Genomic DNA, 17,114 nt, shown 5'->3' with positions numbered 1-17,114 from the left:
TCCCCACTTTTCACAAAAACAAACCTGTGTGTGTGTGTGTGTGTGTGTGTGTGAATTGTGTCTATTCCATATTAAGCTGGCTCTGGAGTGGTGGGCTATGATTAGCACATGCATACCCGTTACATTTAATTGGAGCTTCAATTGCAGCACCACACACACCGTTCTCTGTCTTTTCCATCTCTCATGTGTTTTCTCTCTGTGATCAGTTTTGTACAACTCTTTTTTTTTTAAATTCATTTTGTTTGACGCAATGTATAACAACATGGTGTGCTGTGATGATATTTCCATATTAAGATGTAAGTATGACGTCTTGTCGCAATTTTGCGACTTTGGCGCTAAGAGGGTTAAGATGTTATTTAACTACGGCATTCAACCTTATGCTGTTTTACGGCAAAACATTTTCACAGGTCTCAATACGAGATATCATTTCAATATATACTCTTATTTAGACTTGATGGCCATAATGAAAGTGACAATGGATCAATTTACCTCAGATCTTGAAAATAAATGAAAGGAAAATAGAATTGGTCAAACTGTTTTTTTTTTTGTTTTTTTTTTGTGAGTGGATTCTATGACAAAGATTGAGTATGTAGCCTATTTTGAATAATGTTAAGCAATTAACCAAATGTTTCATTGTAAGTATGAGACAGTAGTGAGCTTGCGGAGAGAGCCCACTTGCTCTTCCATTCGAAAGTGAAAGTAAAATGTGCACGGCGCTTTTAAGCTATTTAAAAGCGAAGGAAAGCGAGGAAAAGAGGGGAAATTCAAACAAACTAAAAACGAACAATTGCTTTATGCCGAATTGCCGCTATTTGAAAGTGAAAGTAAAATGCGCATGCAGCTTTTACAAGCTATTTAAAAGTGAAGGAAAGCGAGGAAAAGAGGGAACGCCCCTGCACCCACGGTGATACCGGTATTATCAGTGTTGTCACACGTTGATTAACCGGTGGAAAAATTTCCTCACCGTCACAACCCTAGTGTGGACACAAAATCTTATTGCATTGGGACTGGTTAGGACCGGGTGTTAAAGGTGAAGTGTGTAATTTCTGCACTGATTGATCACCAAACAAAATTTTGAGAAAACTGACTTTTAGTTTGATTCAGAGTAATGTTTGGGAACCATTAACAGAACTGAGTGTCATAATAATTTATGTGATCAAAATGTTGCGTTTTAATGCTGCGTTTATGGGTAATTAAAATTTTTTTTTTCAATCTGTCAAACCTCTCTTTGCATTTGCACCTACTCAAACACCTTCTCTTTGTCTCCTTTTGACTCGCTGCCTGTTTAAAGTCCTCCTCCTAACCTTGCTGAGAGAGGCAACTGTTTTTTTAGTAAAGACACTATATAGTTTATTGTCATCGATGCACAGGAAATCCCCCAGCTTGTCACCTGTCCCGCGTTGATAATCTTATCGCTAAACCCACACCGCAATGTAAAAGCATCAATAAAAACTGCTAATCATTTATCGCCTGCCTGGAAGGGCCATTTCTTCTTATGAGCTCTTGTTCTCATTAGACTTGTGTGTACACACACGCTCACACTCTCTTTCTCTCAAGGGTCCGCCCCTCAGCAGTTCACACACTTTCACTTTGTCAGTTGGGCTGCAAAGCACCAGCTGAATCAGGAAGTGTGAGCGTGAGGTAGGGACAGACAGCACGAGGTGAATGTGACGAGAAGGCCAGCAGGTACGGTTTCTCTTTGCTTGCAGTAAGACAGTAACGATTGAGAGGAAAGTGGGAATGTAACAAAAACTGGAAAGAGAAACAAATACGGACTGGTTTCTGTGTGTTGTCGTGCTGCTTTTGCTGTTTACGCTGCAGACACCTTGATTTATGGTAGGTTTGAAACCATTTTTGTAAGTAATCATGTTTTTTAAGGACTACTGTATCTATTGAAGTATATATGTGCTTGTTTTTGTCTCGTCTCACATGTTGAAAACAGCACACGCTTTCTTCGAATGCAGAAGTGTAGTAATATGCAAATTACCCGTAAATGTTGTTTATGTGAGTGCATTGGTGTCAGGTTAAGCATGCAATTTGTTTCTATACTGGCATCAGAGTGGCTGCATGACCTTGTTTTTGTGTGGGAAAAAAATGCTGTTATGTTTATATATGCGATTATAAATCTGTCTGGAATGGTCCATCTTTCTCTGTGTCCTTTTTTGCCAATAAAACTTGGCATTAAAGGTTCTTTTGCAGCCAGTTTATACACACAACACTCCTGCCATTTTTGGTTTTACTCTAAATCTTCTTCCATTCATTTAATTCGCTTCTAATAACACATGGAAGCGAGGGCCCCCTTTCATTTGGCATGTTTGTGTGGTCCAGATAGGGTTTGGGGTTTGTGACAGACTTTATTGTGAGATTACAGAGAAGTGTGATCCTGTTATTTCACTTTCTACAAGCCGCGTCCCGCCAGCTGAGGGCATGACAGGACACACACACACGTGTGTACAGATAGCAGGTCACTACTGAGGTCTTTGGTGTTCTGTGTCATGCTAAAATATGCAATAACTGGTGCAAACACAACCGTTGATTCGTTGGTGAATAAACTTCTCCTTGCAACCCAGCAAGCTTTGTTAATCTTCCATCTTCGTTTCCCCTTTGTTTCACTGCTGTCAAACCTGTTTTTTTTCATATACTTAACACGCCTAGTTAAACTTGTTCCTCATTCTGGCCACTTTTTTTTTTCCCTGTGTGTTTGTGTATATGGAGTAGACCAGAATCTGTGGAGGCGAGCTCTGTGGTAGTTGAGAAGTCCAGCTACCCTCACCAGATTTACAGCAGCAGCTCCCACCACTCCCACGGCTACATCGGTCTGCCTTACGCCGTGAGTATCGTCCCCCAGCAAAACACGGCACACACCTTCCTGCCCTTACATTGTTGACCTGCTTATCAACATTGTGTTATTTGATCATGCATTCACTTCTTTACTTTCTAATGGTTCTTCGGCAGGACCACAATTATGGGGCTCGGCCCCCACCCACCCCGCCGGCGTCCCCGCCTCCCTCGGTGCTGATCCGGCCGGGCGAGAGTTTGTTTGTGTCCGGGAGTCGGCCAGGCGAGAACTTGTTTGTGCCTGGCGGCCAGGACGAGGCATCGCGTGGCACCACGCTCAGCACCTCGGAAGACGGCAGCTACGGTGCTGACATCACACGCTGCATTTGCGGCTTCACCCATGACGATGGCTACATGATCTGCTGCGACAAGTGCAGGTGGGACCACACACATTGATGCCAATTTGACATGTTCAAACCATGTCCACATATGTAATTACAGCATTCATGTCTGTGTGTCAAAACCTGCTGAGGTGCTTATCTGTCTTAAGCTGTCTAAAATGCTTTATTGATGTGGAGCTCACTAGTTCTTGAGACTAGGCCTGGTTTAAAGAATCATGTAGGCTATATTACAACCAGTGGGTCCTAGACAGAGTCAGACATTAAGATGGCAAAGATGCCACAAAGAGTGACAAACGTGCCACAGATTTAAATGTAGGGTAGATGTAATGAAATTATGCAATTAAATGTTTTTAATGTAGTAATGATATTTCAAAAAAAGTTTCTAGGTAGTAGAGATCTGTCAAAAATTGTCTAAAAGGGCATAGATGCCCTAGATATGCTCTTAGATGTAGGGTAAAAATATTCATGTTGAATGTGTTTTTTATACTTGCATAAAAAGTAGCAAGGACACATTAAATTCATCAAAAGTGATAGTAAAGATATTTATAATGTTACACAAGATTTTAAAGGGTCATATGATGTTAGTTCAGGGGTCATAGCATGCCTGACTTCCGTCTAGCGTGAGTTTAAGCACTCTCAAAAAACTCCCCTTATAATCAGTAAAGCTGTCTATACACTGTTTGATGAATGAATCTACTACTTACATCATATGTACATCTGCACTTTGTTGTTTATGATGAGAGAATCCTCGAGAGAGCAGAATTCAGTCAGCGAGCACGTGCACTGAACAACAAAACTCTGGTGTTTCAGCGATGACTCATCTAAACGCCTCTGATTGGCCGCTGCGTTCATAAACTCAACAGTCGTGTGTGTGATTGGTTATAATATAAAAACGCGGAAAAAGATTCATGGTGCAACATTGAGCAGATCTAAATTTAATTCTGCAATCAACACTTTTTATTTCATTTTGATTTAGTTTAACTGCAGCGCTATTTTTGTCCACGTGTGTTGCCATAGTTTCTACAAGCGGAAACCGATAGCGTGGATATTACGTAATTGATAGGCGACAATGAACCGGGACGAGCCATTATTTAAAATTGGAATTTCTCTGGATTTACAAATTCTTGGGAACTTTTGGGATAACGTAAGTGCACAACTGCATGAAATATATAACAATGTGCAAGTGTTTTTTTGATATTTTATTACGAAAATCTTACATATTGTGCCTTTAAGAACCAAATCAGCATTAGAATGATTTCTGAAGGATCATGTGACAATGTAGACTTGAGTAATGGCTGCTGAAAATTCAGCTTTAAATTACAGGAATAAATTACATTTTAAAATGCATAAAAATAGAAAACAGTTATTTTAAATTGTGATAAAATTCCACAATATTACTGTTTTTACTGTATTTTTGATCAAATAAATGCAGCCTTGGTGAGCGCTAGGCTTGCCGCGATAGACAGTGTTGACGGTGATACCAGTGTTAAGCCGCAACACCAGTTACGTCACTTGCCCACCGCGTCACCGACCCCCACCGTCGTTTTGATTTTTTATAGAAATAGTATGGTATTACTGGTGTTGTCACACGTCGATTAACCGGTGGGAAAATTTCCTCGCCGTCACAACCCTAGTAAGCGCTCATCTTCTTTCAAAAACATTAAAAAAAAATCTTACCAATTCCAAACTTTAGAACAGTAGTGTATGTACTATTAAAATATTAAATTTTTGCAAAGTATTATTTTATATGTTGTACTATTCTTTTCTAGATTAGTTCCGAGCTATGTTATCGAACATAGTTACCAGCCCTTATTTTAAATGCATTTCAGTAAAGATTACAATGTTTTAATATTTTGTACATCATTTACAGATACTTTGTATGTTAATGTTGATTTAATTTCATGGCTAATAGCAATAATTGTTCAGAAATATTAAGTCAAGTATTTGACATAATTGGATGGGAAGCTGTGTGTTTTTACAAAAAAACTTGTTTTTTTTATTACAATTGTTATCATTTTAATTATTTTGTTTGTAACTTTACTCTGTTAAAATACTACAGATGGTTTTACTCCGCGTTACCCGTTTTCTGTCCCATTCTTTTTTATGAGATCCCATTCTTTGTTTGTGAGATTAGTGCTATCAAAAAGACATGTAACAGTGCTGGGAATTCAGAGTGCAGATGAAAACTTACTGTTGATATAGGTTCAGACAGTTGATTGAGTGTTTGAATAGTAGGATCTGTCAGTCGCTTTGATCACAGTCAAATAATACCAAGAATTGAAATGGTTTAAAACATTTCTCCTCACTCGTAACTCTCTTTGTGTATTAGTGTGTGGCAGCACATAGACTGCATGGGGATCGACCGGCAGCACATTCCCGAGACCTACCTGTGTGAACGCTGTCAGCCACGCATCCTGGACCGAGAGCACGCCATCCTACTGCAAACCAGGAAGAGAGAGAACATGTCTGGTGAGTTTTTTTCATGCATACACACAAACAAACACACCCATAGACACGTTCAACCTCTCCCACAGAAACAATGCCACTACTGCTTTTTCCCACAGTTCAGCTGCAGATAAGCATCTTTACAGTCTGAAGACTTTACACTATACAGGATCGTATGAGCTTTTGTATAACGTGAAATATATATCTGACCCTCCTGAAATCTATACCGGCAATTCTATAAGAAGCTCTCCGTGTAGTGATCAAGTGATGTTAGGGCTGGACGATATGGCCAAAATTGATATCACGATGTATTTCTTAATTTCGGTCGATACGATATAATTCCGATATCGATATGAACACTATTTATCTGAAATAGAAATCTTTTGTAACATTATAAATGCCCGCCGGCCGCTCCTTCGTTGAATATGCCGGCCTCCGCTCACTCTAGCCCGCTGTGTGTGATGCTGTGTGTTTCATTTGTGAAAGTGAAACTACTTTGTTTGGCCTTCCAAAAATGGACACGACTAGAAATCAGTGGTTAAGTTGTATTTACAACACTGTTCCAGAACACTTCAACCCAAATATTCGGATGTGTGCAATACATTTTATGGAGGACTGTTTCCTGATCCTGGTAGAGTAGACTACAATGCCGGCTGTTCTGACTCAGACTGTAAGTACGTTTTTTATATTTTATATATTTAAAGCGAGTTTTTTGGGCGGTGTAGAGTAGGGCTTGTTGTTTGTCATTTCTCCGATCACAAATGCAGACATGGTTTTATGTTTACACGGCGCGATGCAATGCAACGCGTAAAAAGACAGTATAAGTCATTATAATCCGTAATTATGTCCCCACTGGATGCAACAAATGCCTGTTTATAATGGTTTTTAATGTTTTTGTCTCGTCGCTCCGGCCTGACAGGGCATCATCACAATATGGCAAGGGGCGTAACATTTTCGTCACGCGCTTGATGTATTCGGCCAATCATAACGCACTGGATAGCTGGCCAATCAGAGCATACCTCGCTTTTCAGACCGATGAGCTTTGTAAAAATCGACGCGTTTCAGAAAGGCGGGGCATAGAGGAGAAACAATACTGTACAGTATGTGGAAAATAATGTGTTTTTTTAACCTTAAACCGCATAAACACATTTCATTACACCAAATACACAAAATAATGTTATTTTTAGCAACATCATATGACTCCTTTAAGATTGAAAATATCTGAGCTCTCTGCCTCTACTGTCACCTGCTGGAAATGCTTGGGCATTACAGCTGCAGCTTGATTCAATGTCAAAGTGCACTTTGAGGACAATAGTGTCTGTTTAAACTGCAGTGACTTTATATTTATGGTTGAGGGTTAAATGTCAGTTGTACTATAATGGTTTAGGGGGTGAATTCATTGTACAAGCTCATGTACTGCGTGTTTTGTTGCAGACGGGGACACCAGTGCTACAGAAAGTGGAGATGAGGTTCCACTAGAGTTGTACACAGCGTTTCAGCACACCCCTACCAGCATCACACTCACGACAGCACGTCTCGGTAACAAACAGGCAGATAAGAAACGAAAGAAGAGTGGAGAAAAGGAGCCCCCGGCTACAACCAGGGCCAAGAAGGTCTGAATCACACAACAACCTAATGTAAATGTAAACATGACGTCAACCTAATGTAAATATGATGTCAACCTAATGTAAATGTAAACATGACGTCAAAATGGAATTTTTGTGGAAACCGTAATACTTTCTTTTTTCTTCTTCTCAGAAGATTTTATGTTGCAAGTCTATTTGGATTATTTTGTCTATTTAGATATTATTTATGTAAATGTGTCATGTTATGGAACCAAAATCAATTACTTCACCTGCTTTGAAACATACAAGTCTGATTTCTGCTTGTGTTTGTCTTTCAGTCATTCCGTGAAGGCTCTAGAAAATCGTCTAGAGTAAAGGTGGGTACTCTGGAGCTATCCAAATTTACCCCCCAAATAACTATTCAAATGTGTGTTACGCATGCTTACACTGCTTGTTTACCATCTTGTGCATCTTCTGTCCTCAGGGCTCAGCTCCCGAGTGTGAGCCAACAGATCCTCCCTCTCTTTGGGAGAATAAGATGAAGTCGTGGATGGAGCGCTATGAGGAAGCCAGCAGTAACCAGTACAGTGAAGAAGTGCAGATACTGCTAAGAGTAAAAGAAGCCAGAGATGGCAAAACGCTGGCCTACAATACACACACCGCAGCCTTCAAACCACCTGTTGAGGTATTAAATACTCACATATACAAATTCCACCACAATATTGGTCTGCACTTCTGGTGCTTTGTTTGTGACTTCGTACGACATGCTCATTGTGACTTTTTCCTCCCAGAGTCACGTACAGAAGAACAAGCGCATTCTTAAGGCTGTTCGGGATTTGGCTGCCGATTCGCTAATAATCGAGTACAGGGGGAAAGTCATGCTACGACAGCAATTTGAGGCCAATGGTTACTTCTTTAAGAGGTACTTGAAAGGACACTGTGCTTTAGAACATTAGTTTTGCTTCTGCATTTTTGTTTATAATTTTCATTTTTTATTCGCAGGCCGTACCCTTTTGTATTGTTCTACTCTAAGTTTGACGGGTTGGAACTGTGCGTGGACGCACGGAGTTTCGGCAACGAGGCCCGATTCATTCGTCGCTCCTGCACCCCCAACGCTGAGGTGCGCCACGTAATCGAGGACGGCATGCTGCATTTATACATTTACTCTCTGAGGTCCATCTCCAAAGGGAGTGAGATCACCATTGGCTTTGATTATGACTACGGCAACTGGTAAGAACACGCACTAGGGCTGAGTATCCCCGATTACTGGATGTGTAATGACTATTCTGTTTGAAATGTTTGATTCTGGTTGCCGCAGAGCATCAGATAATTGTTTAAAATGGACCGTTCACACTTTTCTCACTACTTTTCCTGTTTCTCATCTTGTTTGCTAGTAAATATAAGGTGGACTGTGCGTGTGTGAAAGGCAATCAGGAATGCCCTGTGCTCAAGCATAACATGGAACCCACAGAGAATCTGGGCTCTAGCACACGACGGCGCAGCCGCAAGGACAAAGAACCGTCGCAGGACGAGAGCGGACAGAACCAGAACCTCACTATGGACTGTGACGGGCCCAAGGGGAAATTGCTCAATGACGGCAAACAGAGAAAACTCTGTTTAAAATGGACCGTTCACACTTTTCTCACTACTTTTCCTGTTTCTCATCTTGTTTGCTAGTAAATATAAGGTGGACTGTGCGTGTGTGAAAGGCAATCAGGAATGCCCTGTGCTCAAGCATAACATGGAACCCACAGAGAATCTGGGCTCTAGCACACGACGGCGCAGCCGCAAGGACAAAGAACCGTCGCAGGACGAGAGCGGACAGAACCAGAACCTCACTATGGACTGTGACGGGCCCAAGGGGAAATTGCTCAATGACGGCAAACAAAGAAAACTCTCTCCACTCCGGCTCTCCATATCTAACAATCAGGTATGATAGACACGCACAGTGCTGTTAGTGAAATCAGTCTTATACTTACCCACATAAGTACCATTTCATCTCACAAAATGAAAACACGCCTGTCTTCATCCATGAAAGGTAGTTTAATGCTTAATCTGATAAGCATTAAATAATTTAAGTCATGGTTTTACGAAGGTTATTGCAATGAGTAACAGAGATAATCTAGCGTTTTTGAAATATTCGGGGTTGCCTGGGTTGGCTGAGAGTCTGGGTAAGGAGGTCCCTTGATCTATAAAGGTCAAAAAAAAAAAACTTGTTTGCATGTAAATATTATCCATGTGTATTAATCTGTGCATGATTCTTTCTTCGTTGGATAGTTTCAGTCATTCTAATGATCTGTTTACTCATCCACATTTCCTTCCTGGCCCTAATTACAGTGTCTAATCACCAGAAAACATTTTTTTGCATTTTTGCATCAACATTTTGCTCGTATGTTCCCGTATTTCAGTGGTGGCCGGTGGCAGAATACTAAATCTTGCTTGTTTGGCACGCTGTGAAAATTTGCAAGAATCTACCCATGTAACTCCCTGCCATCCTGGTGTCATATATATCAGGACATCCAAGGAAGAGTTGTCAGCAATTCTGGCACAGTTAGAACAGAGGAATCCACTCCGATATGTTTAGTAGTTGCATTGATGCACAGATTCTCATAAGTACAATCTGGTCTGTCTGACCCAAGATCTCGGCCACACTCGGCCCGAATCGACACTTCCCGCACTTTTCTCTCCCTCTCTAATGCTCCTCTCCTGGTCTGTAGCCAGGCGATGATAAAGGCCCTCTCCCCCTCTTGCAGGATCCTGAGTTAATAGAGGATCTAGAAGAGAAAACCTCTGTTAGCAATGAAGTAGAGATGGAGTCAGAGGAGCAGATTGCAGAAAGGAGGAGGAAGATGGTAAGTGCTTCCAGGGGAAAACGACCACTATGGCAATCACGGTTGCCATGGAAACGCTATTGCCCCCACCCCCTGTCTTTTTCCCCTCCTCGTTCTGCCTCCTGGTGTGTGTGGTGATTTGGGCAGCTCCCAGAATGCTCCACCATTCCTTTCTTCCCCTCCACACCCTCTAAACCTCCCGCTAATTTTGCTGCTGCCGCCACCGCTTCTCTGTTCCTGTCTCTGTGTAGTTTAACCTCCTGAAGGATAGCGCGAGGGCACTCATCCTTGTTGCTTTGTCTTTCTTTTTCATACTTCATCTTTTATGGAGCCTCTTTGGTTCTCCATGATGGAATGTTAAGAGCTGGACTGTGTGTTTCATCTGCAGTCATTTCTCTCCTCTGTCATGACTAAATGTCAAGACCATGTTAGTAGTGAGAGATCATGCTTAAATGGAGGAACCTACTGAAGTACTACACAGTGTTTTAATTTACATGTTAATTAACATGGAACCCAATGTGGTGGTATTCTACTATATATTTGGTCCTCTGTTCCATTCTGAAGCACATTTACGACCATTCATGTCCAATCAGGCATCTATTCAACACTGCTGCCTACCAAAACTGAACAATCCTGAACAAAAACCGTGTTACTTTTTGCATCAAAAATATGTTAGGGTGTAAATTACAGAGTCAAACTCTTGACTGATTAAAAAAAGGTCACGTAAAGTTGCAAAGATCCTCACATAGAATTGTTTTTAATAATGAAACTTGATTGAAACCCTAGTGACGCATGGACCAACAGGCATGGAGCTTGCTGTCTGGTTGAATAATAGCTTTAGCTATTGGTTACATATTAGTTTAAGATCAACCATAGAGAGTGTAGTAACTCTCTCACTAAACATGTTTTATGTGAATGTTTTGGTGTGGTTATTACTGTGTGTGGTGCTTTTTTGTTTGCTTGCCATGACTGGTTAAAGGCAGGTGGAAAAATGTGTGGAAAAACAGGCTCTGAACCCATTACACTTCCAAAACTTTCCTCAACAAACATTGTGAAGAAAATATAACTCACAACCATTCCTAAAATGCCTACGATTAACAAAGCAGAAAAAATACTAACAGCTGTAAAAAAAATAAATAAATAAATGTGGTTTTATCTGAATAAATTAATAGCAAGGTACCAGACTCTGGTACGTTATTAGTGGAAATTCCCCAAGCATTCCTCTCATTTTCTCTGCTGCAACAGGACAGACAAGCATTTCAAAGACAATTCTGATTTCCTGCCATTCTTATTTGAGTTCTCTAACACCCCTTTTCCACCATAATGGTACTGGCGCTTGGTCTGGGGATTTGAGAACCTCTCCTGGAACTGGTCCCCGTTAAGCCTATCAACAGACTACAATACTTACAACACGCTCTTAAACAAGTTTTTGCTCAACAGCATGTATATTGCAGCAGACACTTCCCACATAGACCACTTTTTGCCGCCAGTGTAGTTAAGAACTTTATGTGGTGAAGACATTATCTTGCCCCCTTGTTTCAGACATTAGTGATTTCTGTTCAAGACAATTGTTCCCAGCCCAGAACCGGCACCTTTTGGTAAAAGAGGGGTATGTCCATTAATCACACGGTATGCCCATACTGAAACTCTGAACCCCAACCACACTACCCAGACAGCAAGGACTAGGCTGATACATATGAATGTGTGCATGGGGGTGTGAGCAAACTAGAGTCCTGTGTGTGTTTGAACCCTGATGGCTGTCTCTTTCGGCACCATTCAGGGCGGCCCGGCAGAGGAGTCCCATCGTCACGGCGCAGGGGCTTCCTGCTGCAGAGCTCTGAGAAACAAGGAGGTAAACCTATCCCATCATATCATGAATGACACCCAACCCACCCCACCCCCTGCCTGTTACTGTACAGGAGAACCCACACACTAACCCCACTGTCCTGTGCTCACTGACCCCATGCTGGTCATGCTGGTGGTGTCTTATGTTTCCTCTAGACTAGAAGAGAAGTGTCCCATTTCTCTCTTTTCCCGCCTTTGCTGCTGGCTATGGCCTGCTGATTGTAGCTAGCTAGGATCCCAACTGTCAGCCAGAAATTAGACTCAACCTTTCTCTGTTGTCTTCTTTCCTTCGTTCTTTCTGTCCATCATTCATATATATATCGTTCATTGTTTGGACCTTTAGCCCATGATAGAGGTAGTGAAGGAGGAGCCTTGTCTGAAGCCAGCAAAGGTGAGCCGGAACAAACAGAGGAAAAGTGCTCACTGACCCCATGCTGGTCATGCTGGTGGTGTCTTATGTTTCCTCTAGACTAGAAGAGAAGTGTCCCATTTCTCTCTTTTCCCGCCTTTGCTGCTGGCTATGGCCTGCTGATTGTAGCTAGCTAGGATCCCAACTGTCAGCCAGAAATTAGACTCAACCTTTCTCTGTTGTCTTCTTTCCTTCGTTCTTTCTGTCCATCATTCACATAGACACGTGAAGAGAGGAAGATGGAGGCCATTCTGCAGGCATTTGCTCGTATGGAGAAAAGAGAAAAGCGGAGGGAGCAAGCGTTAGAAAGGATCGGCACCAAAGGGGAAGTTGGTGGACGCATCGAGATTAAGGAAGAGCCTCCTGCTACACCAGAGGCTGAATCTCCTGTCATGTTACAGGTACATAACCTTCAATGATGTGCAAACATCACCAAATCAGTAGCGTGTTTCCTGCACAACTGATTCTGACTCGATTGACATTAAGTTGTAGACGAAAGTTACTTTTGGGTCATATATGACCCTAAATAAAATGTGAACTGTTAATGTTACATGCATTTATTTGATCAGAAATACAGTAAAAAGCCTAATATAGTGAGTTCAAAAGAACGGCATTGATTTAAAACAGAGGAAAAGCTTCTCGCGGAACCGCACACACATAGGACAGCAGAGGCGGAGAGCGCGAACGGTCAGCACCTGCTCTGACTTGCCGCCCAGTTCCCCTGGTGACGCTTTAGAGCCCTTAACAACAGAGACTCATGATGGAGAGACGCCCTCGGCCCCTGAGGCTGATGCTCCACCGTCACATGACCCTGACACCAGCCCACCCCACAGCGGCTCACCTGCCCCGCCTTGCCGCAGTGGACAGAAGTACCCCAAAACTAAAAAGGTAGAATTCTTCACCCATAGCTTCCATAAAATGCGTTTCAAAGCAGTTTATTGTGCATTTTATAACTTGCATATTCTCTTTCCCAGCAGCACTTAGTGAGCGAGTGGATGGGTGTTGACAAACAGGAACGGGGAGCTTCTCGGACTCCGGAGCCTCCCCCTGAGAGGCCGTTGCGGATCAGTAGTGATCCTGAGGTCTTGGCCACACAGCTGAACTCCCTACCGGGCATGGCCTGCAGTTCACACATCTACAGCACGCCTAAACACTACGTCCGCTTCTCCTCTCCTTTTCTGGCCAACCGTAGCCCCAGCACTCTGGGAGTGCCCACGGGGCGGCGGCGCTCAAGAGAAATGCCTGAAACATCACCTACCACTGGTTCCTGCAAGAAGGTAAAATTGCTGCATTATTCAGAGATGTCAGCAAGCATTATTGACTTTTGCCTCTCTCTGATTATAAAATGGTTGTTCTGGCGGATGATACTGCAGGGAAAATAATCCCATACATTTGAACTCAGATCCACTTTAATATTTACTTTCAAGTGTTCATATTTAGGCTAGCAAGTTTCTGGTCTAACTCCATATGTTTTGTGCAGCGCTGGCTGAAGCAAGCTTTAGAAGAGGAGGGCTCCACCAGCCCAGGTGAAGGACGCCCTTCTCTGCTGATGCCTAGTGATAGCCCTCTCAGCCCCTCTATAAACGGCGAGTCCCACAGCCCTTTACCTCTCAACGGCAGTTGCTCACTACCAGGTGGGACATCAGTCCATGTCTGCTGCAAAATAATAACTTAAAGCTTGTCTAAAGCAGTCCTTAGTCTTTCTTGGTCCATGTGCTTGCAGAGTTGCCTACCCCGTTGAAGAAAAGGCGCTTATGTTCACTCGATCCCTGTATGTCAGAGACTTCCACCCCATACGGGTCTCCTTGTGCCACCCCAACCCGAACAGAGTCAACAGAAGCACCAGGCACACCACTGCTGCTTGCAACGCCTCCTCGACCACGACCAGAGGAACCCAGTACTGAGCCCTCAACACCCTTGCAGATTCCCAACCACCCTCTGCCACAAGAGGTATGTGTGTGTGTGTGTGTGTATATATATATATATATAATAATTTATGCATTTAGCAGACGCTTTTATCAAAAGTGACTTACAGTGCATTCAGGCTATACATTTTTTACCAGTATGTGTGTTCCCTGGTAATTGAACCCACGACCTTTTGCGCTGCTAACGCAATGCTCTACCACTGAGCCACAGGAATATATATGCTCTACCACTGAGCCACAGGAATATATATATATATGCTCTACCACTGAGCCACAGGAATATATATATATATATATATATATCATTTAAGTCAAACTTAAAATATGAATCCCTAGATGTTTGTGATTGCAGTCTCTCTAAAAGGATTCTTAAACAATTAAAACCTAATCCAGTAATCTTGAGCGAAATGTAGTGGAAATGTTTTGCCCAATATTAAATGAAAGTTATCTCCAAACTGTGAAAACAGAACTATATAGTTCTGACACAAGAGGGCACTAACACTTTTGCTATTGGGCCGGCGTGGACTGTTATCACCAGTGGTGATGATCTTAAAATGATTGGTCACTTCTGTGGCGTTGATTTGAAGCATTATTTTGGTTAAAGGCAACAAAATGATCATGAAATATCTTTGTAAATTCACAGAGCGAGTCGTCTATGGACAGTTCTCCAGATGTTAGCCGAAGGCCCAGTACACAAGACGTGAGTTCACTACTTAAATATCCTGTACCTGCTACAGAGGTGTTCTTCTGCATTTTTCATTAGCACATCTAACACATCTTGTTCGTTTGTCAGGTTGAACGACCTCCTTCGCTGTTGGCATCTCCCAGCGTGAAAAATGCAGGCTCTGATACGGCTCCACAGGATCTGGGTTCTCTGAGTCCTCAGCCCTCCCATGCTGAGCCCCAGGATGCCGCGGTAGATGAAGGCATGGAGATTGACGATGGAGGTTCAGAAGTTGCCTCTGCACCCGAGACACCAGCCTCCTCTTACCCTCCCTGGATGAAGAGTCCAGACCGAGGTGGCCTCTCGTTTTCCCCAGTGAACTCTAATCTGAGAGACCTCACCCCTTCTCACACCTTAGAGATGGGGGCATACAGGCCAGATTCAACCTCCGCTGGCCCCTTCAGTGAGGCGGCACCCTTCTATTCCTGTAATGAGGAGAGCAGCAGCGTGACCTTTACTCGCTCACTGAGTGGTGATGGCACAGGGGAGGGAGGAGCTGCAAAGAACCCACAGAAGAAAAAGGTCTGTTAAAGCATCTGCCAAATGCATAAATGTAAATAAAAATTTGTTAAATTCCTTATCCGTTAAACTTAACTGAAGAAATGGCTGGAATAAATTTGTCAAAAAATCATGTATTCCATTTATTCAATGTTGTTAATTGACTGTACCCATCTCGTATTTGTGTTGTTAGGTGTCTCTTCTGGAGTACCGGAAACGTCAGCGTGAGGCACGGCGAAGTGGCTCCAAGGGAGAGTGTGGCTCCCCTGTTTCCACGGCACCACCTGTAGATGTATTCCCTGTCGCAGTGGAAGTGGTCCCTGAGCCACCTGTTCTCACAGCAACGCAAACCCCCAGGACTCCTCAGCACAGCGAGGAGCCAGACGCCCCACCTCAGGGGGAGAGAGATGGAGAAGGGCAGTGGTATGTCCCTAAAATATATTCCCTTCCATGAGAATAAAGTACTCACGCTTTAACAAACTCCTTTACAATAGAAATTTGTTTTAAAGTTTCAGATTAAAACTCTTATCAAGAAATTAGGCTGTCTTGTGACATTAGAGGTTATGAAACACATTTGTGGAGATATCTTGGACAGTTTGATGGCCATTTGGGCCAACTGAGCTTTGCCAATTATGAATTAAAAATAATATTGAAGCATAATAATTCTCTTTTAATTTACAGGACATCATCAACGTCAGTAGAGCAGGCCAGGGAACGAAGCTACCACAGGGCCTTGTTGTTGAGTGACCATCGCAAGGATGCAGGTAAAAACAACCCTGGAAACATCAGGGAACTTTGGATTGTGATTTCCATGTTTTTTGTGATAATTGTTTAAACCCATGAATTGGTACCTGATATACAAATGGAAGTCTTTTTTAAAAAGTTCATCCAATAATCCCAGGGGTGTCCGTCGTGCAGAGTTTTGCTCCGACCCTAATTAAACAATGAAACTGGTAATCATGGTCTTCAGGATCACTAGAAGCTTCCAGGCAGGTGTGCTGGAGCAGTAGGTTGGAGCTAAACTTTGTAAGAAGGTTAGCCCAAACTGTAGAAATCATGGAAATGCATTGATCAAAAGGTGTAGGAACCTTGGTCAAATTTTCTAATCGTAATATTAAAATACCTGCTTTGTCTCATTTTCAGACAGTGGAGAGTCAGAGGGTGGCGACTCCCAGGTGAAGGAATGTCCTTCTCCCAAGAGCTGCAAGAGCCCCTCGACACATGCAGTAAGATAACCTTCCCTCAATGGCTACGTTTACATGCACAATTAGTTTTCTCAACCAGCAAGTTGTTATCATAAACCATTTTTCTTTCCATTTACAGCCTTGTTCTCCAGCACCCCAGACTGTGTCTCGACCATCCAAAGAGGAAGATGGTGAAGCACAGCCTTGTGGTCCTTCTCAGCCTCAGGCACTGTCTGTCCAGGAGTCCAGCACCAAGACTTCGAGCTCCAAACCAGCCACTCTGATGCCCAGCAAGCTTCACTGCGGGCCCTCGCAGAGTCACTACGCTGGACCTTCACTCATGCACTCGCCCAAAGCGCAACCTCAAGGTTCACCTTACCGCGGGCAGCGAGCCTTCCTGACAGCTCAGCCTCAGAACCAGCCTCAACCCCAGACTACGTCTGGCCCAGCTACTTTCCCTCAGTATAACCCCCAAAATGCCCCACCGCCACCACCCCCTCCGCCCCCAG

The 17,114-nt window shown here is 42.9% G+C and overlaps 1 protein-coding gene across 1 annotated transcript in view; it reads left to right on the top strand.

Moving 5' to 3' along the window:
- Positions 1 to 17,114, top strand: part of kmt2e (lysine (K)-specific methyltransferase 2E) — a 44,079-nt gene that overhangs the window by 25,183 nt on the left and 1,782 nt on the right. Inside the window, 22 exon segments of the mRNA XM_016515492.1 lie at positions 2,719 to 2,830; positions 2,956 to 3,215; positions 5,509 to 5,648; positions 7,059 to 7,237; positions 7,528 to 7,566; positions 7,674 to 7,874; positions 7,981 to 8,111; positions 8,192 to 8,419; positions 8,867 to 9,119; positions 9,943 to 10,041; positions 11,801 to 11,872; positions 12,496 to 12,714; positions 12,869 to 13,162; positions 13,252 to 13,551; positions 13,755 to 13,908; positions 13,998 to 14,224; positions 14,843 to 14,899; positions 14,993 to 15,445; positions 15,615 to 15,844; positions 16,103 to 16,185; positions 16,565 to 16,647; positions 16,745 to 17,113. Coding sequence (XP_016370978.1) covers positions 2,719 to 2,830; positions 2,956 to 3,215; positions 5,509 to 5,648; positions 7,059 to 7,237; positions 7,528 to 7,566; positions 7,674 to 7,874; positions 7,981 to 8,111; positions 8,192 to 8,419; positions 8,867 to 9,119; positions 9,943 to 10,041; positions 11,801 to 11,872; positions 12,496 to 12,714; positions 12,869 to 13,162; positions 13,252 to 13,551; positions 13,755 to 13,908; positions 13,998 to 14,224; positions 14,843 to 14,899; positions 14,993 to 15,445; positions 15,615 to 15,844; positions 16,103 to 16,185; positions 16,565 to 16,647; positions 16,745 to 17,113 — 4,183 coding nt within the window.

Source organism: Sinocyclocheilus rhinocerous, unplaced genomic scaffold (genome assembly GCF_001515625.1).
Source record: "Sinocyclocheilus rhinocerous isolate Xijiao unplaced genomic scaffold, SAMN03320098_v1.1 scaffold357, whole genome shotgun sequence".
Taxonomy (NCBI): domain Eukaryota; kingdom Metazoa; phylum Chordata; class Actinopteri; order Cypriniformes; family Cyprinidae; genus Sinocyclocheilus; species Sinocyclocheilus rhinocerous.
Note: the sequence above shows the minus strand (reverse complement) of the source record. Positions and strands in the feature narration are given on the sequence as shown.